At 48.9% G+C, this 26,587-nt stretch overlaps 3 protein-coding genes across 9 annotated transcripts; 1 reads left to right on the top strand and 2 right to left on the bottom strand.

Annotated features, from left to right (window-relative positions):
• Window positions 1-658: 658 nt before the first annotated feature.
• On the bottom strand, window positions 659-1,276 carry LOC128947285 (histone H2A). Its single transcript, XM_054291536.1, has one exon. The coding sequence runs from the start codon at window positions 1,163-1,165 to the stop codon at window positions 764-766; it is 402 nt and encodes a 133-aa protein (XP_054147511.1). The 5' UTR covers window positions 1,166-1,276; the 3' UTR covers window positions 659-763.
• Window positions 1,277-3,149: 1,873 nt separating this feature from the next.
• Window positions 3,150-8,302, bottom strand: DPAGT1 (dolichyl-phosphate N-acetylglucosaminephosphotransferase 1). Of its 2 annotated transcripts, XM_054291534.1 has the most exons (9): window positions 8,082-8,302; window positions 7,884-8,004; window positions 7,585-7,798; window positions 6,929-7,075; window positions 6,712-6,796; window positions 6,073-6,261; window positions 5,374-5,461; window positions 4,882-5,037; window positions 3,150-3,714 (listed from the first exon to the last, which is right to left on the bottom strand). In XM_054291534.1, the coding sequence occupies exons 1-9, from the start codon at window positions 8,234-8,236 to the stop codon at window positions 3,649-3,651; spliced, it is 1,221 nt and encodes a 406-aa protein (XP_054147509.1). In that variant the 5' UTR covers window positions 8,237-8,302; the 3' UTR covers window positions 3,150-3,648. The 2 variants fall into 2 exon arrangements, with proteins under 2 accessions (XP_054147509.1, XP_054147510.1); XM_054291535.1 differs by lacking the exon at window positions 4,882-5,037.
• Window positions 4,949-26,183, top strand: C2CD2L (C2CD2 like). 6 transcript variants are annotated; one of them, XM_054291533.1, is made up of 14 exons: window positions 4,949-5,071; window positions 11,428-11,523; window positions 11,897-12,016; window positions 13,930-14,040; window positions 14,886-15,002; window positions 15,620-15,737; window positions 15,903-16,026; window positions 16,538-16,602; window positions 17,193-17,320; window positions 17,623-17,794; window positions 19,141-19,239; window positions 19,885-20,018; window positions 20,545-20,827; window positions 22,249-26,183. In XM_054291533.1, the coding sequence occupies exons 2-14, from the start codon at window positions 11,521-11,523 to the stop codon at window positions 22,467-22,469; spliced, it is 1,695 nt and encodes a 564-aa protein (XP_054147508.1). In that variant the 5' UTR covers window positions 4,949-5,071; window positions 11,428-11,520; the 3' UTR covers window positions 22,470-26,183. The 6 variants fall into 6 exon arrangements, with proteins under 6 accessions (XP_054147508.1, XP_054147506.1, XP_054147507.1 ...); XM_054291531.1 differs by lacking the exon at window positions 4,949-5,071 and adding an exon at window positions 8,629-8,765; XM_054291532.1 differs by lacking the exon at window positions 4,949-5,071 and adding an exon at window positions 8,695-8,871.
• The last annotated feature ends 404 nt before the right edge of the window (window positions 26,184-26,587 follow it).

Below are 26,587 nucleotides of genomic sequence, written 5' to 3'. Positions count from 1 at the left end.
ACCATTGGGTTATAATTGGATACACAACTGTACTGGTACTAAAATGCTGTACTGTGCTGAGTGCTTTTGGGAGGCATTATTTGGGCCTTTTCACTCACTGGATCACTGAAGGCTCCCATTAGGTTCCTGATACCATGTTCCTTATAGTAAAGTAGCAGAGATGCTACATTCATCCTTGGCCTTAGTGAAGGTAAATTGAGTTATCGGATAGATGCACCTGATACACTATGTATATTAGCTATACTAGCTGGATTGGCTAGTATTAAATGAAGGGGCGGACAGCCATTTTGATTTCCCTTGTATGTTTGTCCACAAGTCATGAGAGCCAGTTAGCTAGACTTGCCGATGAAAGGGGAGCTGAAGCAGAAGCCCGAATTCCAGATACTGTCACTTCCTGCGCTTGGCTACTAGGTCAGCATCCTCTGAGCAGGGTTTGATCGTTACAGTGCCTTGCAGAAACACTGTAACGGCACCGTGTTGGGGTGCTGTTTCGTAAATAATGCAGTTTTATAGTTTTATTTTCTAGGCAACGTCCCCTGAATGTAGCAGAGGTAGGTAAGAGTTAAAATAACGGGTCCTTACGGAGCTCACGCTCAGTTTTTGACTGGTCCCGGGCCGCTTCTCTCCTCCCCGCCCCCCCCCCGCTGCCACAGCCGGCCACGCCTCTCGTCCCCTTCCCTCCTCCGCGGATCGCAGCTCTCCCGGTGAGCAATGGGGTGGCCCTGAAAAGGGCCTTTGAGTTGGGCCGGGAGGGCCGGCCTGCCTAGTACTCCTGCGACTGCTGCCCACTGCCCCTCTTGCTGGTCTTCTTGGGCAGCAGAACGGCCTGAATATTGGGCAGGACGCCGCCCTGCGCGATGGTAACGCCGCCCAACAGCTTGTTGAGCTCCTCGTCGTTGCGCACCGCTAGTTGCAGGTGACGGGGGATGATGCGCGTCTTCTTGTTGTCGCGTGCCGCGTTGCCCGCGAGCTCCAGGATCTCAGCGGTCAGGTACTCGAGCACGGCCGCCAGATAGACGGGCGCACCAGCTCCCACCCGCTCCGCGTAGTGCCCGCGCCGCAGCAGTCGGTGAACGCGCCCTACCGGGAACTGCAGCCCAGCCCGGGACGAGCGAGACTTGGCCTTAGCACGGGCCTTACCGCCGCTCTTGCCACGGCCGGACATGGCGTCTCACTGCGCTGCTGAACCGATACGACTGGAGGTGGCGCGCCCGGCATTTTTATAACCTCCCGCCAAGTAGAGTCCAGCTCATTGGACAGTGCCACCGCCCCTAGCTATTGGTGCGTTTGCCGAAAGAAGCTTTTTGCTGACTGGTCGCTTGAGTGATACCAGCGCCTTTGCTCTGAATGTGTTGGGCGGGGTCCGACCAATCAGCGAGCGAGGCGCCAAATTTAAACCACGCCGAGGTTATCGGTGGGGCCCTTTCGCCGGCCCAGCGAGATGCGCGGTGCCGGCCCGCCCACTGCGGGGGGAGGCCAATCCCACAGAGCGCTTCGTGCCGCCCGGCCAGGCGCACAGTGCTTTATGAGGGCTGGAGTCAGTCCCTGGGCCTGGTCCCTTGTCTGGGCCTGGCTTTCACCTAGAGCGAGGTAGAGGGGCTCCCGGGGTGCCTACAGACTGAGAGGTATCCCTGTCTGTAGGGCCATTTGCGTTAGGGCGGCACACTGGGGGAAGAGCAGTTAGAGATGTGAAAAAGCCTACCATGAGATCCTTTTCAGGGAATTCTGGGAATGTGTGAGATATGAGTTCCTAATATGGGTATATTAAGAGAAGCACCAAAGGAGAGTGAGGAGTCAAAGTGGATGAGGGGGAAAAAAACCCATGGGAACACTGAAGGAAAAATAAAAGTGAAGTGGTAATGTTTTAAAATGTTGCTGATCAGTAAGAATTATCTCTGCAGTCTGTGCTGTCTTACTTAACCCATATGTTATGTATGTTTTTTTTCCCCCAGAGTGAGCAGACTGTCTATGCTGTGTGCCTCTGGAGGTCTAAGTGCCAGCAACTGATGTTAGGACACAGATCAGAGCAGCCAGTGGTTCCAGCAAATGGAAAGACTTCAGCACATGCAAGGAGGGGCCAGGGCTAGGTGGAATGCAAGCGCGTGTGATCCCTAGCGAAGGAGCTAGACTACAGAGCAAGTAGGAGAATGGGCTTTGGAGCCCACGACCAGGTACGGGAGAGATCAGGGTCAGCAGGATGCTTACTGGAGGTAGGGCTGAGCCAGTTTACTGGGAAAAATTGAGTGGCTGCCTGAGAAATACCTATTGGAAGGCCACATTCCTAGATGAGCTAGCAGAGAGATTAATTTCTCTGTTCATATGCCCTGATGCCAGGAAATCCCGCAGCTGGTTACTGGACAGACTGTTTAAGGCCAGGTACTGAATGATTTCATGATGTTTGTGTGTATGTGTTAATGAATGTACTGTATTAGTAGACTTACAAACTGATTGGCTGGAGAGGAGGAAGAAGATTCAGGCACTCATACCATTCGTACTTGAGTGCTGTGTGTTTTCTGTGTTGATCAGTGCTGCTGGACACAGGCATTTTTGCCTTCTGGTAATATATTCCAATGTTACTAGCTGGACTTGGGTGTGGGGAGGTCCGTTGCCCTTACATCTATTGGTGTACTGGACCTGGCAATTTCTTCTCTTAGCCACCTCAGCATCCCTGTTTCTGCTGTTGCATTATTTCACTTTCACTACCACTGCACTTGCAAAGACTATAACCTGGTACTCCAATGCCTGTGCTATGTTTTTCTGTCAGGTAGGTAGCAATTCTGTGTTGAACTATGGTGCTAAATACTGCTCTATAAATAATTGTTTGTATTTGAAGAAAAGGGACTGGCAGTCAGCAGTTTTAGTTCCGCATTAATAAAAGGACCTTACTGATGCCCTGTTAAAACAAGGACATAGTGATCCTTACTCTGCTAGTCTGTTTCAGGCATGTCCTCTTCCAGGGAGGAAGGCAGACTATAAAGGTATTCAGAATTAAAAGCTTATCAGCAGGAACATTCCCAGTAGCCATAAAGAAAGAGGGAGTGTCCACTGCAGAAATGATCAGCTGCCTAACAGGGTAGAAAGCTAGAGATGGATCACACAACCTAGTTTCACTGCATGTCAATGTTGTCAAGGCAAACCACTGCAGGGGAAAGGGTACCATGAATTATTTTATTCTTGGAGCACTCTTAGTTTTGAGTACGGGTTATAACATGTCATTCTGTGTCCATGGACCAAAAACAGGATTGGAGAAGCCAGGAATGGAGTCTGGTTTACTTATTCTGCTCACAGAAATTAAAGTTGCTGTTTTCTCTCTTGGTGAACAGTAGTCTTTGTTAGACGTATAGAGATTCCACCTTTCCCACTTTCCCTAAGTGCTGTCATTTGCTTCCCTTCTAAAAGGTATTCCTAGTAACAATGATGTCCGAGTAGTAGTGAATCTTTTCTATCACAGAATTGGACAAAAGCCTTTGGTGCACAAAGAACATCCCGGTTCAAAACTAGCCCACGCAAAGCAGTTGCTTGTGTTTTGACAGGTATTCTGAGGTTCCCAGAGGGTGGGAGCAACATCAGTTGAATCATCAGTTGGTCAAGCAACTGGATAAAATGGACTGCCAGGTAGAACTCTTTCCCTCACTCCTGACAGTCCAGTCAGACATCATAAAACAAGCGCACTAGTTGGTACCGGATCGAAAATGCAATCGTGCTGCCAAGGACCTAGGTAAAAATCAGACACATAACAGAAACATACTGTCAAATGGTTTACAGGCTGTCAGATTCCTCCTTTCCAAATGGATTTACTAAGCTTTCCAGCATGCCTCATTTCATAAAATAGCAACTAAAGACTACTTTTTTTTGGTATAGGAAGTCGCAGAAGTCTATCCAAAGACATTGTTTCTTTCTCTGATGATTTTAGGTATCAGTGGGAGACTTTTCATTGTGCCTGCACACAGTCACATTCTAAGAACATGTGCATGAGATAAGAGTTTGAGAATAACTCCTTCCCCCTTAAGGAATTTTAACATAAATTTTATGTTATTTTAACATAAACCCCATGGTTTGTAATGGAAAATACCTTATGTCAAAGCTGAAATTCAGTATCCTTACAATAAGGTGCTATCAGGACTTCTCTGCTGTGACTGGGATCAAGATAAGTGCTATCTACTTCCTGTCTTCTCCCATCCCCAATGTCATCTGCCTAAGCCCTCAACAGGCTTTCGTTGCAAGTCAAATTGGACTCTGGCTAAGTGTCTCTTTCCTAGTAAGAATCCCTTATCTTAAATCTGAAGATGAAAAGAAGGATTTTATTGTGGGCAGTTAACCAATGCAGGCCTTTCAAAAAGCGGTGTTTTCACTACACTATGCTCGAGAATTCACATGCTGAATAGAGGTAGTGGCAGGATCTGTGAAGCATATCCTTATACTCCAAGTGGCTTCAAAATGCTCCCGCATGCCCCTCAGACTGAGAGACTGCTGAGCCACATGCCATCCTTATGCAAGTCCACTTGCTGGTGACAACTGTGAGACTGTTATTTTGTATTATGGAAAAACAGGAACATACCAAAAGGCTGTCTTGAGTCAGGGATAAGGAAGGCACTCTGCTGTGCTCACGTTTTTCTTGCAACCAATGATTCGTGCCTTGGGAATCTTCTTAAGCTAACCTTCTGACTTTTTTTGTAAGCTCTCAATTGAACAGGGAGGTGTGTGTGGATTTCTTCCCCCCTTGAAGTGTGTAAACCTCTTATTCTCCTCAAGCTCCACAGCTCAACTGCACTTTGTGTGAAGAGCACGATATTTTACTTTCCCCTTAAAGCTCTTGATACTGACTTGGATCTGTTTCTATTGCAGAGTAAATCGTTCTACTGGAGGAACCCTTTGTCTGACCTGAATGAGTAGCAACAGAAGAGTGAGATTTCGCTCGTGGGTGGGTCCCATCAGTTTTATGACAAAATTAATAAGTGTCATATTACTGCATTCAGTGTATTCGCCATCTTCATCTGTTCCACTCCTCACATCTACTACGTGCAAGATCTTGACTACCTGAGGAAAGAAATATTGGACACTATTTCACCAGGTATGTTTGGTGTTCACTGGCTAATCTTGCTCAAGACCCCTTTTGCTGCACCAGCCCTGAAATCCTGGTTGTGGTCTTACTGAAAAGACAGGACAGACTTATGATGGTCCTGGGGTACTTCTATGTGTGGTTATTCTGAAAGACTGATTTTTAACACAATCAAGTGACTGGGAGGGATGGTAACAGACTTTCTTCAGTAACTATTGAACCCTGAAGTTCTGCATTTTCTCCCACCCTGTTTCTCTTTCACTTGATGACTGCCTCAAAATGCACCTGAATTTTGAATGTTTTCCACAAATTACCTTCAGAATGCTTGTTCCCAGGGCAGAGAGGCTCTTAGTTTTGAATTTGGAGTAGCTCATCTCCAACTTGCCTGTACTAGGATTAAGCCTAAAAGAAACAGTTAAAATTTAGTCCAGATGCAACAAGGAGATAGATCACTTTGTAAGCAGACTTCGATCCACAGCTGAGAAAGAAATCCAGTGGTGGAAGAAACAGGAATTACCTGATACACTTAAAACCAGCCGCTAGTATCTAGCCCCTCAAGTGGGGCAGAGAAGACTCCTTCCCATTGCACCCCCAATATATGCTGTGTAGTTTAAAGAATAAAACAGAAGAATCTAACATCTGCAGAGAGAACTGCTGATGTGGCATAGTGCTATAGAATGCTTGCTACTATGAAATCTTAGCAGATCCCACTACCACAGTATTAAAAGCAGCCTGTGTCAATTTTTCTCAATCTTGTAGGTTGGAATCATCATGTTCTAACCTTGTTAAAAATCATTCTGTATCTGAGGGGTGGGCTGGTCAGAGAAGTGCACTTCTTTGAGAAACCTCTACTGTATGATCTGACTGTAGCTAGCAGAGTGAGCTGCTGTCTTTTAAAGAGAAAGCATACTTTGATGGCTTTTAAAAAGAGCACCTTCCACCACCTTTCTCAGCTGGTGTTGGAGGTAAAAGACACAACCTGTAGTACCACTATAGGTCACTTGGTACATTACCTCGGTAGCCGGTGACGGGGACAAGGAATGACGTGGAAGAGTTGAGGCAATGAATAGAGGAAGTTGAGTACTTGTGGGATGAAAAAAAGCAGCATTGTTTTGCTGAAGTGTCCCAAGATCCCCACCACAGCAAAGGTCATGCCAGCAAAGTAGCAGAAGGTATCCCCAACAAACACTCGAGATGGGTACCTGTAATCCATGGAGCAGAAAAGCAAAGGTCTGACATGACTGCTATTGCCTCAAAAATGACTATTTATAACCACTGAATGTGTGCCCACATTGCAGGTCAGGGGCCAATGGAGATCTGTAGCAGATCTACGCAGTAAAAACAATTGTAGGTATTTATTCTAAGAATTGCAGGACTGGGACCCACCACCTGACTTGCGGAGAATATCGTATGAAAAGCCAGCCAGTGAGGCACAGGAGACAGTGTATTCTGCATGTCTGGGTGAGCTGGTGTGACCACAGTTGTTTTAATACAAAACACTCCATGCTTTGTGTTCTTGGATCTGGCAAGAAACCTCTCTACACTCCAGCGTTCCACACCTGGAGGTGGTTAAGTGGTTTTGTTCATTCAAAAAGGGAGAAACTAGAGGGAAAGGATGCTTCCAAACAAATTCTGAATGTCTGTCCTCTTACCAGTTGTAGTAAAATAGGCCCAGTGTGGTAAAAAAAAAGGGAATCATGAAGTAGAGAGAAAAAATGTGATCATCTTGATAATCCCCTATAGAAAAAAGAAAAACATGTGTTTGTGATAAGACAAGACTGGTTCATTTTTAGTAATACCAGCTACTGAAATCTAGAATTCAATCACCCTTTGCTTTTTGTGCCCACAAAAGTTTGTTATTTTCCTTACCGTTTAGCTCTACAATATTGAATATGATAATGGAAGCAGCTATCACCAGCGACTGTCCTGCTTCAATTCCATTAATTCCAGCAAGAATGTTGATGGCATTAGTGCAGAACACTGCTAGCATACCCATGTACACGTAGTAGAGGATACCTGCAGAGCAAGCCAAATGCATCAGTATTTGGAGGCAAAGCAGGCCCTAGACCAATTCACTGAAGCTCTCACTTCTTGCTTTATACAACAACCTATTACCTAACAATCTCAGTGAGTTTTGATAGTGGTAGCTTACAAATAAGATTGCTTCCTCTCTTACAAGCTGGCTGTCATGTCTACATGTACTGTGACAAACTGCCGTGACATGGTGGCCAGCTGTAGTGCTGTTTCTGTCTTTCTAACATCCTGATGTTATCAGCCATGTGCTGTGTGCCCCACTACTCAGCTCTATTGCCAGGATCATGGGAAAATGACTGGTGTCTGTCTATGCACACCTGAATGTGCACTGGGTTTCTGGATGTTCTTTCCAGCCTAATGTTTAGTGGGTGGACTGCCACTCTCTTACTGATTACTTAAGCAAATCCTTAGTCTGCTCCCTCTGCAGTAAGAAGTGCTCCATGTGATCCCTTGCCACATGGATGACAGCTTCTGGTGATTCATAAACTTACCCAGGTCCAAGTGCATGCCCAGCAGCACCCGGAAGGGCTTAGGCACCACAATGGTCGTGTTCCCAAAGTTAGTGAAGTAAACCATGAGCAGTGGGAGGGAAGCCATGGTAGGAAGAAGCAACTTGTGGCGCCAGCGCAGGTTCAGAACATCATCTGCAAAGCCCAGGAAAATCATGCAGCAGATGGCAAGGAGCGAACCGATGAGCTCCACGAACTGCAGGACAGAGAACAGGACCCCGGTCACCGGTGGCCACTCCCTGCCCCTGCCTGCCACGCTTGCAGCACTAGACGAACCTCACCTCGTCGTGAGGAAAGGCCGCGCACTGCTCCTCCACAAAACATCTCAGGAAGGGCACGGGGATGAAGCAGAAGAGGATGATCAGGAACACGGCACCGCTGATCACGCCCTGTGCTTCGGGGCTGGAAGGTAGAGCGGAGGGAGTCAGCCGTGCCTGGGCCGGCCCCGCGGGGCAGCTCCCTGGGGCAGCGCTACTCACACGGGCCGCCTTGAGGTCTTGTTGAGGTCCTCCCCAAAGAGCCGCGCGGCGAGGAAGTGGTCCGTGAAGGCCGGAATCAGCGTGAGCGTGGCCACGAAGCCCAGCAGCGACCCGCCGAGGTTGATGAGGAGGGGCACAGTGGGCCAGGCCGCCATGGCCGCGGCGGGGGCTGCCCCTGCCAAGGGCGCGGAGCGAGGCCGGGCGGGGGCGCTGCCCACCGCCTTCCCGGCCGGGCGTTACGCGGGCGGCGCCGGATGCGCGGGGCCCTCGCGGCCTATCGGGGGTGGGGGCGCCATCTTTGGCCCTGGCATGAGCCTCCTGCCGGCACGGAGCTCTGCTCGCAGGACGGCCGGGATCGGTAGCGGTTTCCGCCGCGCTGAGGGTGTATGGAGGTGTTTGTCCCCGGTGCTAAGGTTCGCGGTGCTTCTCCTCCTCCGCGAGGTTCCTCCGAAACTCTGCGCCGGGAGCAGCACTCGCCCGGGGACGGCCCACGGACTCCGCCCCGCAATGCCCACAACCGCCATGGCCACCCTTCCCCCCTCCCCCCCCGCTCTTTATTGGTACGTCACTTCCTCCCATGCGGGATGCGAGTGAGTCCCAGTGGAGGGCGGGCGGCCGGGACCGCGCCCGCGCTGAATGAGCGACGGCTTCGCCGCCTCCCAACCGGAACCGCCTTTTGCCCAGGTCTGGGGCTCCGCGCTTGCGGGCGAGTCCCGGCCAGCGCAGTCACCGCCGGCAGGCGGGGTGGCGAGGCGTGTTACCCGGGTGCCGAATGCGCGAGATCGGAAAAGTGAGCGGCCGTTGGGTTCGTTTCCCCACGTGTTTCCTCAGATGTCGGGAAAATTCAGTAAAATACCTTACTGGACATTTTTGATTGTCAGGAAATCTGCAACTGCTGATGGGCCCTCGGGGCATTTTTGGGGGGTGGGGAGGGGAAGGCAGGATAGGCTCAGTGTCCATTCACTGTTCTGTTCGTTCAGGTGTCAGTCGATGAGCGGAGGGGGAGACGCAGCAGAAAGTCCGGTAGCAGTAAGAAGAACTTTTACATGCCCTGCAGCTGCATGGCAACCTGAAATGGTTTCTGATGGCTTTATCTGATTTTTCTGATGGCTTTATGGCCACCTAAGGAGCTGCTGCTGTGTTGAGAGGCCACGTCTGCTCTGCTGTCTGTTGCACATGTACAAAAGTGATTTTGTAAACTTTATAACAACTTTGAGGCGGGCACACGGTACCGCCGGGGACGAAAGCACAGCACAGAGGTGCAGGGGAGCATGTCTGGCCAGAGGCCGCTGCTACTTTGGGTTAGGCTGTCGGGAGGTGATTAAAACTCGTGTTACTTGCCCACCACGGCGAGAGTGGCACAATCGCGAGCAGACGAACGGAAAGGATCTGCGTTGCTGCTGTGTCCTGCGTGCCTGGTGGGAACGGGGCAGTGACTCCCATCAGAAAAAAGCGTGACGTGAAGGAGAAAAGCGTCGTTAATCGAAGCTCGGAAAGCCGGTGGGGACTTGGGCTTTCAGATTGCGGCTGTGCTCCTATTTCATTCCCCCAGAAGAGAAGACCAGCGGCAGCAGCCGTGAGGTTTCCGGGCCGTTCAGACCGGGTACCACGGCCTGCACGCAGGCCCGGGGCGGAGCAGCGGGCGGGGTGTGCGCCGCGGCTCGGGCGGCGCCGCCGGGCCGCGGGGGGCGCGCGCGCTCCGCCGCGCCGGAAGGAAAGAGGCGGCGGCGGGTGCGCGTGCGGTGCCGCGGGGCTGCGGCGGGGCCACGTGCACCCGGTGCCGCGAGCGGGGCAACACCGCGGCCCGCCCGCCATGCCCGCCGCGCTGCCGTGAGCCCCGCGCTCTGTGCCATGGGGCCAGACCTGGGCTGGGCCGCGCTAGTGCTGCTCTTCGCCGCCTCGCTGCTCACCGTGGCGGCCTGGCTGCTCCAGTACTGGCGGTCCACGGCCCTGCGAGCACTACGGCGTCGCGGAGCGGCGGGGGAGGAGGCCGGGGCCCGGGCGCTGCTCGCGGCCCTTCTCGCCCTGAGGTCCCTACGGGAGCAGTGGCAGCGAGCTTGGGTGCGAGCTCTCAACAGCCAGGCGCGCCGGCACGGGGTACGGCAGGGCACGAGCCGGGGAGCGCGGGGAGCGGCAGCGAGGTGAGGCGGGCCGACCCGCCTGCTCTTTGTTCACGGGTGCCGGGACAGCCGTTGCCCTCACGGCGCTCCGGCCGGAGGAGCCGGTAGGCACCTTGCGGACGGCTTAGTTCGGCCTGCGTGGGAGCAGTGCGAGCACGGAAAGGGCGGAGCGCGTTACCACGCATCGTTTAACGCGGGTTGGGGCAATACTGTAGTCACTCTGATTTTCCGCAGCAATCTCTTCGAAATTTTCTGGTATTTGTTTTCTTTATTCTCCCGGTATTGCCATTGTATTATCTGCAGTTTTGAAGTTCATGAAGGAGAGTACGCCTTGATGATTCCATATGGAAATAATTCCATTATAGCTTGTGTTGCCTGCAAGGCAGGGACTTAATACCTACAGAAACTGTGGTCCAAAGCAGTCCAAAGTCTATTGCAATATCCCCTTTTTTTTTTTTTTAATCGTATAAGTGAGAAAGGGTTTCCTTTCTGTTAAGTTGTGTAGGCAGTTAAAGTCCTGAGAAACATAATGCAAACTTGTTTTTGAGTTTTCCAGCAAGATAGGAAAAGTATCTCCCTTTTTGAAGGAGTGACAAATTCTAGGCTGGATTCAACGTGAAGTGCCTTCCCCCACTGGGCATAGTGCTGCTTCTGTAGAAACTCACCCTTTGCTTCCATGCTCCTCTTATCAAAATGCATTAGTCAGAGTGTCACCAGTTTCCCATATCTGACATGCTGTACTTTTCTGTCATGTGTTGAATTACTCACATTATCACAAAATGACCTGAATGTATAAGTTCTAGAATTTAGGACTCCTGTAAAGGGAAGATTAGCTGGTGGCTGAATTGGCATGGAGGCCCCAGAAGGCCCCACTTCAGTTCCTGCTGCAGCTGCTCCTTGTGTGGAGTAGCATTGCCTCAGTGAGTTGCTGGGTCTAAAAGCGGTTTTCTGAAGCGGGGTCTGGGAGTTATCCTGGAGGACTTTGCTTGTGTGAGATTCTGGATGAGATTTGGACTTTCCTGGAGGTGCTTCGTATCTGTGAATTCAAGCTTCAACTGGACACCTTGTTTCCTTTCTCTGTATAGACAAGTCGAGGTGGGTAAAATTATAGTGTGCGATAGTTCTGGATGCTGGCTGGAGTGTCTCTGGGACCCCACATCATTCATCCTCTTTGGAACTATCAGGTTGGCTCTGACTACTGAGAACTAACAGTTTTCTCTTTGCAGAGTTCAGTGCAGATCACATTTGAAGAGGGTCCTCAGTTACCACAAGCTGCCAATATAAGTTGTGTGACATGCAAGGGACAGTCGGACCACAGCATGGTAAGGCTTTGCTGTTCTAAACTGTGCAGTTTGGTGTGATGGTGTGTTCTGCAGACACTGCTGAGGCCTTTCTGATGGAGATGGTGGAACCAGGGAAGTTTTGTGTGAGGTCTGTTTTGAGGAATTTGGAGGCCTGTCTCCTGTTTGGAGGCTCTGGAGCTTGCACAAGTAAGCTCTGTGAGAGAAGATATGTTGGTGGAGCCGGGATGTGTGAAGGCTGAACCCAAACATCAGGGTTCTACTATGAAGAGCAGAGAAGTGCTCTTGTCACAGCACAGGGTCTGAAGTTGCAGGTTTGCAGCTTTGAACTTGGTGAGAACAACACAGCAGCCTCTTGCCGGGATATAAACTCATCTTTTCCTTTTCTTTTTAGGTGCTGTGGTGCCATCTGTCAGCTGAAGCTGTGAAATTCCCTGTCTCTGTTACTCAGCAGTCCCCAGTTGCTGTTTCTGTGGACACGTATCATGTCACTTTGGCTGTGCTGCAGGCTCAGGTAAGGATTACAAAAAGTTAAACATTGACCTCCCTCCTCCATCTAGTCCCATGCTGAGCGAGGAAGGAGGACCTGATTCAAAGTGCAAATGAAGGCCTCATTGGGCTGGGAGAAGCGGTGTGCTGTCACTAACATTTGGTGAGGTAGCAAATATTCCCCATCTGCATGCCGAGTCTTGTTTTCTGAGTCTTCATATGCAGATTTTGGCTATGAAATATAGCTGTAAGAAATTTCAGAGAGTTTTGAGACATGGCTGCATTCTATATACTGCTTTCAAGTGGGTATTTAAGAAGTGAGAAGTTCAGAGAATTCAATTCCCCTTGTGGCATAGTGGAAGGGGAAAGGTATGGGAGGAGAAAGGCTATGTAAAAGTATGGTGTCCTGGTAGTGGGTGAGAAAAAGAAATCTATGGTGAGGAGTAGTTTGCTTGTCAGTTCCCCTCATTACGTTCACAAGAGCACAGTGCAGCTTTTTCTGTGTGTTGGATATCGGAGATGCTTATTCCAGCAAAGAAGCTCTGAAATCACAATGGGTGGTAACTCCATGGTTACTTTCTGGCTGGATTTGATTCTTTGGAATATGGTTTTCCATCATGATGAAGGACATGATGCTGGAGATGGTATCTTGCTTGGAGGTAGTGTGCTCATATGTGCACAAAAAAAAAAAAGAAAAGATAGACCTGGCAAAATTAGAAGTAACTCAGTGGTAGCAGAAGCTAATCCCATGCTGTTGCAGACAGTTTGAAGCTTGTTCTTGAACCTTTTTGCTCTCAGAAGCTTTATTACAATTTTCAGCATACTTTTATCAGGTTATTCCAGTTTGATTTTGTACCACTGTTCTGTGGTCATCTCCAGAAATCCAGAGCTCCAGAGAGCTCCTCTCTCTCTTTAGCATGTAGTGTGCCTGCTGCCAGTCTAGTTATGGGCAGCAACTGCAATTGCTTTTCATTTCTGAGAACTCCCCTTTTTCACATCTCATCCAATTGCTCCCCTACTCATTGACATTTTCTAGGTCTCCTTGTCTGCACCTGGTGAAGTTTTGGGTTGATTGTTCATGTAAAGGAGTTGCATATAGTATTCTAATTGAGGTCCTGCTGCTGCTGTTTTATGAAATGCAGGTTAGATTACCACATGCCTACCTGTTTTTTGGAATACTTCAAGTACTGTGTTCCCAATTGTGCCCTGTGCCCTGTCCATTCTGGCACACCTCTTGTTGATTACTTACGTGGCCACTGTGTCTCATATATGTTGCTTTTGTCTGATGACCTTCTGTGTTGTCAGTAAATGTCAACCTGGTAATTGAGAACTGTACTGAATTCTATTACCCAGTTTTTAGTAGAGCTCTCAGGTCAGTTCAGTTCCATTCGTGTGTGGTTCTGCCTCTGTCTGTCACATTAGTAATGCTTTTATGGGTACATGGGTGTGCAAATTCTTAGCTTCAGCTAAACTACAGGATAGTGTATATTCTAGTTTGTTGTTGCAGACTGTTGGTGACCCAGGTGGGTCTTCAACCTCAGGATCATCTTGTAGAGATGTGTTGCTAACCTATAAATGGTTGCGTTTACATTTGGCAATGCCTAAGTGATGTAACTCAGTAAATATCCTATGTGTTGGTGCCCAGTTGGGCACTTGTGGATGGTACTCTGCAGGCTTTTTCTTCAGTAAAAGAAAAAATGGATCATTTTTCCCTCTGGTGGTGCCTGGGCATCCAGTCGCAGTGTGGGAGCCAGATCTCGCCATGGAGCTTCTACAGCTGCTTCATCCTGTAGGCCTGGGAGCACTTGCGTTCCTATGTTCTGTTTTTTACTGTTGCACTGGTGTGAGGGCCTTTCAATTGCTGAATTTGGAATGGGGCAAAAATCACCTAATGTAAGCAGAAACTGTTTTCAACTATGGATATTTGTTCTGGGCCAGGTGGAGATCCACTTGGAGGAGATACAGAATGAGGGTCTCCTGGTGTCATGGACATTCAAAGACAGACCAGACTTGGACCTTTTTGTTCTTCCACGACTTGGGCTTCCTGAGGTGAGTGGCTAACAATGGGAGGCTGACTGTGAGTGGACGAAGGAGCAGAAACAGCTAGAAGGTGGGCTGCTGTGGAGGAGAAGGGTTGGCAGCTCACTGGGCAGTGAGGGCAGTGGAGAGGATTCTTTCATCCTTTCATCCTGGAATCGGTACTAGCTCAACTGTGTCAAAGCGGCATCCTCAAGAGGGCTGAAGTGGCACCAGTATCTGTTGAAGGCTTTCTGTCTATGTTGGTTCCTCCTGCTGTTGTCACATGTAGAGCTGCAAAACGAGCTGGGTTGCCGCTCTTTCTTTGTGTGAGGTGGTGTTTGTTGTTGTTGTTGTGTTGGTTAAGTTTGATTGGGTTTTTTTGAAGGGATTAATTAAAAGTAGGAGATTAATGTGGGGAATCGCAGGGTTAGAGGTTTAATGAACAGAATGTGGGTGTGCTTGCACTTCTGTGATCCAGATAGGTTGGTTGATTTGTTGTTCTATTGACACCTTTGTTACTTTATACTGAGTAGTTCTAGGAATTCGACTGTTTTCCCAAAAGTGTGGTGGCACCATCTCCTGAGGTGGTAAGCATGTGACAAACTATAAAATCTGTATTGTAAAAATTTACACCAGCTAAACTACAGAAGTAGAGACTTAGTTTGTCTCATTTAGAAAGCTTGCATTTGCCTGCAGCTGCTACACAGAAGCTTTAAGCTCTGAGGAGAGCGAGTATGGAATATGGGAAGAGTGTTTGGGAGGTTATTACTGGGAGAATGACTGTGTAGCATATTAGAGGCATGAGAGGCAGGTGGAGATGTAAATGTGTCCATTTTTTAATGACATTCCTGCATTTCCCCTTGATTTACGGAGAGAAGGATGAAGGGAGAGCAGATTTGTCCACTATAAAGGATCTGGTCGAGGATACCATTGTCAGCACGAAGCCAGCCATGATGGTGAATTTGTTGGCCTGTACCGCTGGAGCCAGTGCGGTAAGTCACTCTTCTCGTGTCATTCTTGTGCCCCAAACACAGGCACAACCCTAACCCAAGACACCTCTGAGGGCTGAGGCTCAGGCAGGATCCAAGGCTTGAGTTTCACTTCTGGGTGACGGCCTGCACTATCATAGGCATTTGGGGACTGCAATGTGGTGCTTAGGGATAATTAGAAATTGCTCCCAAGGGCAACTCCTTCCACCTTTTTTCTTGAATGCTGATTGTTGGTCACATCCTTGTGGAGCTGGACTGCCTGAGATACATCTCTTTTTGGCGGTTGGTCTTGCTCTGAATACAAGGGCTCTCTCTAAGGCAGCGTTTGCAGACATGGAATGTCCCATGGTTTGTCATCATCAGTTGACTGTCCAGTAGCCAGCAAGCTTGTTCTTGCCTGTCGCCTTCTCTGTCTGCCTTAAACTTCCCATCTGAAATAACATTAGGGCCCACTGGAGGTCAATGGCCTGGGAAACCTGCAGCATCCCTTGATGGCCTTGCGGGTATTCCCCTGTGTTGGTGTGAGGAGCTACTTAATAGATACAAGGACGATGCCTCTTGATGCTTTCTCCTGGTGAGTGAATGATAAAGGTAATGGTCTCGCTCTCATCATTCCTCAGGTACCCAGCAATAAGTTGACTCGAGAGTGCCCGTCCAGAGTAGCAGCAGCCCCTCTGGGTTCTAAGCTGTTGCTCCGGAATCTTCGAGTGCTGAACTTGGGCTGCCAGGGAAAGGGAGGTAGGCATGAAAACATTGCTGATCCACGGGGGCAAGCGTGCAGGTGGCAAGATTGGAGCAAGTGGATGTTTTGGGTGGGTTTGAATGGAAAAGAGGGGTGTGTGTGTGTGACGAACCACTGCCTCTTGTTGATGAGTGCACATGTGCCCTCTGTCTCTCTTGCAGGAGTTGGGGAGATATGCTGTGTGGCAGAGCTAGACAGCCCCCCGCAGCAGAAGTGGACGAGGCCAGTGATAGGTGGCAGTGTCGGTGCTGCCGGAGAGATGGAGTGGAATGACGAGTTCTTTCTGTAAGTGTTTGTTCTCTTTCTGGCTGGAGCAGTGTAGGCAGACCGGCATGATGTCTGGGTATCATTACCATGCTGCTACCATTACCAAGTGATGTGCACGGTGCAGAGATGAAGTCTGTGCCACAGGGCAATGTCTGTTTATGCTGCCCCTGTGCCGGAGTGCTGATTGGGGCATTTTGCCCCAGCTTGCATACATCTTTCTCACTTCCCTGGGTGGGCAGAAGTGCTAAATGTAGGCGCAGCAGGTGCAATAGGATGTAGCATAAACAGCCTTTCAGAGGCACTGCCCTCTCAACTTCCACTGTCAACCTACACAGCTCTGCAGGGCACACAAACCAGAATTCTCCTTTTTGTCATTTGGTACTCTAGTCATGTCCTCCATAGTAGTGCATGCTACTGAAACTTTAGAAAGGGTGAGATTTGAGGGAGGGAAGATACAGAATGAGGTTGTTTGCTCCGTGGCCACTTAAAAAAAGATTGCCTAACACCAGCTCCTCTTCGGTTTCAACAGGGAGTTGGGACCTAGAAGCAAAGAACTGAAACTACAGGTGCTGAAGAGCAGCGATGGAGGGGGAAGTGAGTGCGAACAACCCTAAGATGGGTTTTAAGACTGGGAGGCAAAAATGCCTAAGGGACTCCCTGTGCTTTAAGCTCATGGTAGTTCTCTGTTGGTATGTGTGATGAGTTCTGCAAAGGATTTTTCATATTTAGCTTTATGTGAGCTTCTGTGACTGTGTGAAGCAACTCATTTTGTTCCTCTGCCAAAATGGTCTGGGTCTGACCTTGAATCAGGAGGTTCCTGTGGCCTGCCTGTCTGCATTCTGAAGCAGGCAGAGGCATGCAGGATTTTGCCTCTTGTATTAGGAGAGCTTTGCATAAGGCTCTTAACTGTTCTTTTGTACTCAGTTGGGGACTTACTACAGCATCTATTTTTGATGGAGGCCACACAGTGGTCGTCTTTTAAGGGAGTTGAATCCTGAATTGTTAAAGAGGAGCGGAGGAGCATTGCTTGCCCCTTCTTCCTCTCGAACTTGGGAGTTAATGGAGTTGTGGCAATGTGCTGTGTTGACCTATTGTGCTGCTTCCCAAAAGCAGGGATTACCTTGGAGATGCCTGAGGTGCTGAGGTCATGTGAAGTGTTTTATTTTTGCTCTTCCTTCTTGCAGATGTGCTGCTGGCATATGCCACACTTTTGATAGATTCTTTGGACAAGCAGCCGTCTGGGAGACAGGTCTGCTCACTGGCCCCAGGAGCTGGACAATCACTGACAGCTGAAGCTACCATTACATTGGAGGTGAGCTCATGATCCCACAAGCTGTGCATACATGCATGCTCTGGAAGAGTTCATAATGTGAGCCTCTAGCTGGAGACACGCCTGTTTGGGCCTGAGCTCGGCACAGAGGGCTAGCAGACCCTTGTGCCATGGAGGGGTGGATGTCACCTGCCCCTTGGTCCCTGAGCCTCTCGCTGTTGAACTTATACTGTACTGGGAATGGCTCCTTGGTACCCAGAGTTGCAGCTTTTGTTGCCCAAACATGCCTGCCTTTCCATCTGGGAAGAAGAGTGCCTCTCTGATCAGTGCTTTACTGCTTTTAGCTGCTGTTCCAGGAGTCTCCTGCATCTCTGAATGCTCCACATGCCACATCTCTGAGAACCAGCATCACCCCCACTAAGAAGGTGGAGATGGACCGGACCATCATGCCTGACGGCACCATTGTGACTACTGTCACCACAATTCAGTCCCGGCCCAAGGCAGACTGCAAACTGGGTGAGGCTGCACAGCAGCAGGTTTATTGTACAGGTGGCTCCTATGGCAGCACAGACTTAGCTGCAATATTCCCATGGCTGCTCATGAAGGCAGTGGCAAAACTGTTTAGCCATCACACCTGGATATGGCAGGCTCACGCTTGATGTATTGCTTTTGGTGTGTGGGTCAGAACACGGGCATCCATGCTATTCCCCTAGAACCTTCGTTGGAAACTCTTATGTAGCCCTAGGGTAGAGAATTGCAGTTGTGTGTCTGGAGGAGGTGAGGGAGGGATGAGCCTTTCACACACCCTTTTGGTGGTGGGATGTCTAATGCATATGCTGCCAAATAACCTGTGCATGATGTCAGGCTAAGTGTTTAGCCATGCTTTCTCTAGTTTCTTCACTGCTAAAAAAGTTAGGCTGAACATACCGATTGTGGAGCCAAAAGCATGTTGATCTGGCTTCCTAGGGGTTGTTGCTGCTTGTGGTCTGGCATCCTGGTGAATGTGGTGCTGGATATTCCAAGAGGCGGGGCTGGGAAATTACATGAATGAAGTATTGCTGCGCGTCAGCTTCACAGGACTTGCAGCCCAGAAGGGCAACCATATCCTGGGCTACATCAAAGGAGGTGTGGCCAGCAGGCCGAGAGGTGATTCTCCCCCTCTGCTCTGCTCTTGTGAGACTCTGCCTTGAGTACTGTGTCCAGCCTTGCGGCCCCTCAGCGCATGAAAGATATGGACCTGTTGGAGTGAGTCCAGAGGAGGACCGCTAAGTTGGTCACATACCTGGAACACCTCCCTGTGAAGAAAGGCTGAGAGAGTTTGAAGCTGTTTAGGCCAGAGAGGAGAAGGCTCTGGGGAAACATTACAGCAAGCAGCCTTCCAGTACCTAAAAGGGGGCTTGTAGGAAGGCTGAAGAGTGGTTTTTTTACAAGGGCATGCAGTGATAAGGCAAGGGGAATGGCTTTAAGCTGAAGGAGGGTAGATTTATATTAGCCATTAGGAAGAAATTTTTCCCTCTGAGGGTGCTGAGTTACTGGCACAGGTTGCCCAGGAAAGCTGTAGCTGCCCTGTCTCTGGAAGTGTTCAAGAGCAGGCTGAATGGGGCTTGGAGCAACCTGGTCTAATGGCAGTCTGATTGGAACTAAGTGGTTTTCAGGTCCCTTCCAACCCAAAACATTCAGTGATGCTGATTTTTTTCCCAGTGGGCTTCTTACTGCCACAAAGCCTTACAGAGCTGCCTTGCAGGCTCTCCAAATGCTCGCTTGAGGCTTTTGGGGGTTGTGTAGGGGGCACAATATGATAACGTAGTAGTGTAAGCTTCATCTCCATTTACTGGTATCTCGGTGTTTCTTTTGCTGTGAAGATTCACCATCGAGGTCGCCTTCCAAAGTGGAAGTGACTGAAAAGACAACAGTGCTCTTGGAGACTGGCCGTCCTCATGGCCACTTGCCCAGCAGTAGCCGTAAGTGCTTGGAAATTTGAGGCTCTTACTGAAATAACTGTGTTCCTTAGCCTGTTTTAGAAAGTGGCAGTCTGAGTGCGGTTCCCTGAACTTGCTTGCATTTTCTGCTTCAGAGAATGTCCAAGTGCCTGAGTGAAGGTGGGGGCAGAAGGCTGGTGGTGGTGGTGTGTGGGCAGGTAAAAGACATTCCCCTTTAACCATCCAGTCAGGGACTATGAGTGTTTCCTTGCTTGACGAGAACTTTCCATTCTATCCGGAGCCAAACAACTTTGGTCACCCTGCACTTGGGGCTCTGATTGTGTCTAGAACAGAGCACTGCAGCTCTTTTGACAGTTGCTGCCAAAGCAAACTATTGGGAGTCTTTGGAAGTCTTTGTTGAGTGGTGCGGGGAAGGGGAGGTGTATTTTAATGATATGCCTGGTGGGAAATGAAACTTTTCAGGTACCTGAAAAAGCCAAGGGCTACCTCTACAGAGCTTCCTTCATTTTGTTTATTTGGACAAGTCTCTAATAGACTTTGGATGGGGGAACTTACATGCATTCGTGTGCATGTAAGTTGCCTATTGCAAGCATTGCAGTCAGAAAGCGACCTTTTGCCTCTGCTGAAGGTTGCTGCTCCAAGCATTGGTATTTTTCTTGTGCTCAGGGGATAGCCATTTGCCCAATGGCTTGGATCCGGTGGCTGAGACGGCAATCAGGCAGCTAACTGAGACGAATAACAGGACCACCAAGAAGACACCGACGAAACGTAGTACACTGATCATCTCAGGAGTGTCCAAGGTCTCTGGTAGTTAGGAGCTGCATTTCCAGTCTGGGTGGTTGCTTGTAGGGATGTGTGTATGAAACTAACCTGCCCTGTAGGGACCGGTGTGGGAAGCATGGATGACTGGCTCATCAGAAACCTTTAGCTGCTTCCCAGTGAGCATTAAAAGGTTCCTTGCCAATAGGAGTTCACAACCTTTAGCTGCTTCCCAGTGAGCATTAAAGGGCAGCTGCCAGTGGGAGTTCACAACAGGCAGCTGCAGAAAGGGGTGTGGTTGCCGTAACTGGTTTTGAACCTTGTGGAGAATATAAGGAGTTCTCCCTGAACTTTGCTGCGGGAGTAAGGGATGTGCAGCAGAATGCCTTGTAATCGGCCACATTCCAGTATATTTCAGCCAAAGAGTGGCAGTTGTCCATTGGTGCCATCTGGCACTGATGATCTGAACTGGGCCGCCCATATGTGGGTATAGATGGAAGTAGGCAGATGAGTGGAATTCTTTTGATCCTGTGTTCGTGTCTGTCTGCCTCTCTAACCCCCCTTCAGGTACCTATTGCTCAAGACGAAATGGCACTTTCTCTGGGTTATGCTGCATCCCTGGAGGCCACAGCGTATGGGGACTCTGAGGCAGACAGCACAGCTGACCAGATGCACGATTTTTCTGAATTGTCGCGGCCACTGGAAGCGTTGCCATTGGGTCAAAGGGACAGTCAGGAGCTGGATGAGACAACGCGATCAGATGTCTCTGAAAGACCATCCGTGGAAGATGTTGAGTCTGAAACTGGCTCCACAGGAGCCCTTGAGACAAGGAGCTTGAAAGATCACAAAGGTAAGCATGAACTGTTAGGTAGGGTAGCTAACATGACCCATAGCATTAGCTGTATGTGAGGACAGTGACATCCAGGTTCTGCACCCGAGCATGGGGTCTGCAGCCACCTTTTAGCATAGCAAAGAGCCACTTCTGATGGAGCTGGGAAGAGCCTGCCTTTGTCTTGTGGTTTTTCCACTGAAGTGACTTGAACAGCCTTCATTTGTAGGTGTCTGATTCTTGTAACCTTTCAAGTTTCTGTGCTCTCCTAGATGGGAACCCTGCACAGCCTGTGTATTATAGAAAACCGCTTTTCTCTCCCTGGTCTCCAGGTCCACAAATCAGGCACATGCCCATAAATAATGATTCATCCTCTGAATTTGGCCACCTGTGGTGTGGACATGGAGGCCGCCCAGCAATGTAGATTGTATGGGCCTTGATTGCCCTTCTTCTTTCCCTGTTAGTATCGAAGCAGCTAGTGCCTCTGACCTGTCATAATGTAAGATGTTCACACAAACTCGCTTCTTTTAAATGATGGAGTGGGCTGCCTCAACCTAGCTGCTGTCCTGGCCTTTCCACACATTTGTCAGGTGGATGGTGCACCTTGGATTTTTCTGCTACCAACTTATGTAAAGAAATGCAAATCAAAATCTTGATTACTCAGACTATTAGAGTGGGACAAATTTTGGGGAGTTGTACCCTGTTACAACTAGGTATGATTTGGGCTGCAGAGGCCCCTTTTTTGAATGTCAGTGGGTAGAAGGGTGTGTGACCCAGATTCCCAAGAGAGCTGGTGGGGGGGAACAGAGGGAAAATGGAAAGCAAACCCTGTCTGTAGGAAATACCATTGTAGTGTTATATGGCCTGCAGGTTTTGTATCTTGTCTTTATGATCCATTTGAGGTTGAAAGCAATTGGCATCTCCACCTTCTCCTGCTTGTGGGAGTCATAAGGAGCCGTTGGCATTATTTGCCTCTAGACTGGGCACGTCATGAAAATGCAGGCAGTTGTTCCGGGCGCAGGGGACAATGTTAATCCCTGTGCCCTTGAGACAGGCTGATCTGAGAGGCCTTTTCCATCTTGTATGTTCCTCTCAGGGTCTTCAGGTTCAGATGATCTCACTTGTTTTCCATTCATGTGAGTCTTGGTTGTCATTTGAAATGCTGCACGCTTCCACTGAGAGGAGGATATTGTGTAAAAGGAATTTTATGCAGAGGGGAGATGGGATGGAATGTTTAGTGAGGCAGCTTGTTGGTGTTGCAGTCTATCGTCAGCTGAGACTTTGCCTTGGGAAGCTGGGATTAGCCAACCTGCTGTGTACTTCTGCCTCTCAGTGTGGAAGAGGACTGCTGTATAGCTGAGAATGGCTGGGTGTGTTACTGTCCCTGAAACTTGCCAGTCCAAGACACTATTATGGTTTCTGTCTCCTTCCTGTCTCTGTAGTTAGCTTTCTTCGGAGCGGTACCAAGCTCATCTTCCGGAGAAGGAGCAAGCAGAAGGAAGCAGGCCTGAGCCAGTCACACGATGACTTGTCCAATGTCACTGCCAACTCCACCACCAGAAAGAAAACTGGTAGCTTCTCTCACCGCCTCATCAAACGCTTCTCCTTCAAGTCTAAATCCAAACCCAAAGGTAGTGACAACACAACAGCTGGTGAAAACTGAAGGAGGGAGAAGCCCATTGGAAAGATTTCTCAGAGATTGTTTTCTAGTCTCTTGTCTTCCCACTCCATGGTATCTGTGACTTGAAGTCCAGTTCTTTCTAACCTTGGCTGAGGGAGGACACCCCAGTGCTTTATGCCGTTTGGGGAGCAGAGGTGGCAAACGCAGGACTTAGGTTGTTTGGCTGCCTTGGCTTAGCCTTCTCTGCTTGTTGCACCCTACTGTGCTCTCCCAGAAAATCCAGGTGGCATGCTAATCCCCCTGGGGGTTCCAGGAACTGCAGAAATTACTCCGTGTGTGTCATCAGGTGCCTCATGGAAACGGGGGGCAGGTCTGTCAAGTGGCAACCTTCAGAGTTAAAATCAAGAAACTACTGGGTTAGCTATAGGGCCAAGAAGTGTGACATGTAGCCTCATTCAGTCTTCTAGTGGCAGAGAATGACACAGTCACTGATGATCTAAACACTGTTATTGCTTGTGCTTGGTGCAGAGGCTGTAACTTGAGGTGTGCTGCAGGGTGATGTGTTCCTGAGCTGTGAGCTCTCAGAAGACAGCTGTCAGCTGTCGAAGTTGTGGTCCTCCACCTGGCTCTGCCATTGGAACAGTGTCTGGTTCAGACAGCTCTGAGGAACCCCTGTTTTCTGTGCTCTGTTGGTGAAGGAAGAAGTCTCTAAGAAGAAGGAAGTTTTAACTACTGTACAAGTTTTCACGGAAGCCTGAGCCTTCGCAAGAATGCCCGGTCAGTGCTGTTGGTTCTGCCACCCTGTGCAGCCACCCCGTAACACAACACTCCTTCCACATCTGTGTTCTTGAATAGGGAAGGGGCTGTACTGAGTGCACACACCAGCTATTCCCTTGCTCTTGGGGGTGGTTTGGGATGTTCCCAAAGGGCTGCCAGGCTGTCTTCCAGACCTGCCGAGTGTCCAGTCTCGTGCTGTCATGGTTCTCATGCCAAGGACTGGCACCATGCTGGGGATGGATGGCAAGGAATAAGGCAAGGAATGTAGTGAAGGGCAGTCTAATGGGGAGACAGAAGAGGCTTGCACGTGGCAGAAAGAGGCAAGAGTTTATATATTGTCACTGATGGGTTTCCTTTCGTAGGGGGAATCTTTCTGGATTGTATTTGGTATTTCCTTTCTTCTCACAAACACGCACCCCTCTGTTCAAACAGAGGACATTTCTGCAGCAGGTACTTGCAAAGAGGGAGAAGTGGGCAGGGGGAGACATAAAATCCCTGTGCAGGAGGACACTGTCCTTCTAGGGAAACAGTTGTCCGGTCTCCTGGTCCATCCATACACATTTTATCTATAATATCCCCAGAAGTTCCCTTCAGATAGCGCATAACAATGCTCTTTGGAGAAACACTCATGTCCTGTCAACATGCCTGGTTTGAGAGAAACCTCCTGCTATCCTGTGGGTTGTTGAGCTAAGGAGGTAGGACTGAGGGGAGGAGATACCTCACGGAAGAGGTATTTCCCAGGCCTGACTGTATTCTCTAGCTCTGCTCTTCCATCAGAATATCTCCTGTGGTAGTGTCTGCTGTCCTTCCTTGTACAGGATGCTGCCAACTGAAAAAGCAGTTCTCTTGGTGGCGCAGGTAAAATGTGTTTCTTGTAAGGACAAACCCTGGCTTGCTGATACCGCTGCCGTGTGCCATTTCCAAGGACCAGAATGTGTTTGTTGTGCTGCTGCAAAAGGATTTACAGGTGGCTGTTTCTTCTGAATTTGTACAGGTGGGGAAGGCCAGTGTTACCGAGGGTTGTAACTGAAAGTGCCTGTGTGTGCTAGCAGGAGGGACTCTTGGCTGTTTTTCCTGCTGATTCCTCACGTGATTTGGCATGTATGAATCTGAAAAATCATATTGGTTCAGCTGGCTGACCAGGAACCTCTACATCTGTTTTGGTCTGGGAGTCTTTGTTGTCCACAAACTCTGTCGGGTCTTTTATCCTTTGTTTCTTTGTTGCTTGTCCGCATGACACTGTGGCTTTGTTTGCACTTCCATGCACTATGGATGCCAGAGAACTCGCTGTTTCTCGCCGAGAATGATTTTCCTCGATGTCAGTGACTGGTTTGCGCTACAGTGCCATTAGAACTTGGCCATCTGTAGCTTGCCTATAGCAATCCAACCACAGATTTCACATCACACCTTCTTTGGCTGGGTTGGTGCGGTGCTGTCACATGCGGTCTGACACACCCTTGTTCTCAAAGTCTCGGAGTTTGGTTTCAATTTGGTACTCTCTCTCGCACCATCCCCTCTATGACTTGTAGCTATGACATACTTTATGTTCCATTTTTGGATTTTATTTATTCATTAGGACACCATCTCAAGGTACTAAACCATGAAGATTTGAGTCCAGACAGCACCACTTCTCTGGCACGAAACTGTGAAGCCTTGCACTAGAAATGCTGGTTTGAGCAGAAGAGCCTGTGGCCTTTCATTTGTGGGTTAGTCAAGGACCTACCATGAGTCTCATTTGATAGTCCTGTGTTCTTTTCTTTAAACTGTAAGAGCTTGAGCTGTCTTGGTGTGGAGTGGCTGGAGGTGAACACCATTCACCGTTCTAAGGAATCAGGGATCTGAGGCTCATGGACACAAGGAGGACTGTGAGGGCTAGCCAATGTTATCCTTGTCACTGTAGACTGGAGGCAGAAAAGGCAAGGTTTCTGTCTGACAAACACATACCTAGATTCTTGACCAGCATATTTTGGTCTGGCTTGTAGGAGGAGGTGATAGGAAAGGGAGTTAAACAGAAGCTCAAGTTACTCACTGGCCTTGGGGACCCTTTCTAGCTATGTTAAATGGGCAGTTCCTGTCATACATCTGTTTTCCTGTTTTGTTCCTGGTTTGTTGGCTCCAGGCTATGCCCGCCAGTGACTTGCAGTGGAGATACGGTTTTTGATTTTGAACTTGATGTGGCGGAAGACATCTGCACTGTGTTTGGCCAAGAGAATGGTATGTGGGAAGCATGCCAGTAGGGGCATATCTTCCCTTGAATTTTTAGCAGTGTTTTTTACCACTGGCAGTGAATTGTGCTGCAAATCAGTATCTGGTTAAATGGCTTGCAAAGGAAAGGGATGTTGTCGAGTGCTGGCAGAGCACATCTTCAAATATTAGGTCCTACATCTGGTTGTGTTTCCTAGAAGAGATGTATTTTCTGACATTTTGTTGCTTCTCCAAGTTGTACAGCATAGGAGTGCTATTGTAACCTGTTGTCTTCTTTTGAATATTCTCTATAAGTCCAGACTGGTTTTCAGGGTGTTTGTCAAAAGTACTGTTTGAGGAACAGAGGGATAGCAGGGTATGGGTCTGCTGTGTGCATTGAAAATTTTTTGGTTCTGATACTCTCCTCATTAAACGTGTTGATCTTTCCTCTTCTTATCTGAGCAAGGCTTTCTTTCTGGCCCACAAAGATGTTTTCATCCCCCAGGCAGTAGGTGCCGTTTTTTTTTAATCCTGACTTTAAGAGCACAGGTTCCTGGTTCCTCAAAGGCATGAATGGTAATGAATTTGCCTCGTGGTGGAGGTGTGGTTATTGGTATGAGAAACAATTTGTCTATCCTAATTTTCTCAGATGGAAAGAGAACGTCGCACAGGGTTCTCCAGAAGCTGCAGAGATGAAGTCCCCAGGAATTTCCCCCCACAGAATAGCTGCTTTCAGAAACCTCTTTTGTATTAAATGTATTCTGTGTTTCTGGCTTTAGGACAGAAGAAATGCTATTTGAAGAAGAAATGTTATTTGAAATCTACTTTCCCAGTTTAACTTCTTCCAGATACCTGTGCCCTTGCCTTGGTGCTGCTGTGGGCTCTGTGGCATTTCATAATGCTTGGGACCACAGAGTAACCCCATGAATGGCACAGGCCACCATCAACATTTTTAAGCTCGAGTGATCTGCAGTTGGCAGATTGTTGTCTCAGGGTAGGCTCGCTTTTTGCACCTTGTGAAATTGGTCCACCAAATATATGGTGGAAGAGGAACAGCAGAGCAGTGGGCTTGAATGCGTGGAGGCTTCAACCTGCATATGAGGGCCTGCTTTCCAGATGCTGTGTTTTCCTACTGGCTACACAAGCAGAACACTGACTTGTACATGAAGCCAAAGTAGGCATTTTGTTGAGATTATTTT

This window comes from Melozone crissalis, unplaced genomic scaffold (assembly GCF_028551555.1).
Source record: "Melozone crissalis strain CALT ecotype California unplaced genomic scaffold, PUWL_Pcris_2 ptg000092l_1, whole genome shotgun sequence".
Classification (NCBI taxonomy): Eukaryota; Metazoa; Chordata; class Aves; order Passeriformes; family Passerellidae; genus Melozone; species Melozone crissalis.
The sequence above is the reverse complement of the archived record's forward strand: the minus strand, read 5'-3'. Positions and strand labels throughout refer to the sequence as shown.

Bases quoted from the DNA above. Each gene is read 5' to 3' on its own strand.
- LOC128947285 (XM_054291536.1), bottom strand. From the start codon at position 1,165: ATGTCCGGCCGTGGCAAGAGCGGCGGTAAGGCCCGTGCTAAGGCCAAG.
- DPAGT1 (XM_054291534.1), bottom strand. From the start codon at position 8,236: ATGGCGGCCTGGCCCACTGTGCCCCTCCTCATCAACCTCGGCGGGTCG. The intron at 8,005-8,081 runs GTGAGTAGCGCT...TCTACCTTCCAG, and splicing joins AAGACCTCAAGGCGGCCCGT to CCCCGAAGCACAGGGCGTGA. The intron at 5,038-5,373 runs GTAATTTGTGGA...TTCTTTCCTCAG, and splicing joins TGGGAACAAGCATTCTGAAG to GTAGTCAAGATCTTGCACGT.
- C2CD2L (XM_054291527.1), top strand. From the start codon at position 9,933: ATGGGGCCAGACCTGGGCTGGGCCGCGCTAGTGCTGCTCTTCGCCGCC. The intron at 11,524-11,896 runs GTAAGGCTTTGC...TTTTCTTTTTAG, and splicing joins GACAGTCGGACCACAGCATG to GTGCTGTGGTGCCATCTGTC. The intron at 17,795-19,140 runs GTGAGGCTGCAC...TTTGCTGTGAAG, and splicing joins CAAGGCAGACTGCAAACTGG to ATTCACCATCGAGGTCGCCT.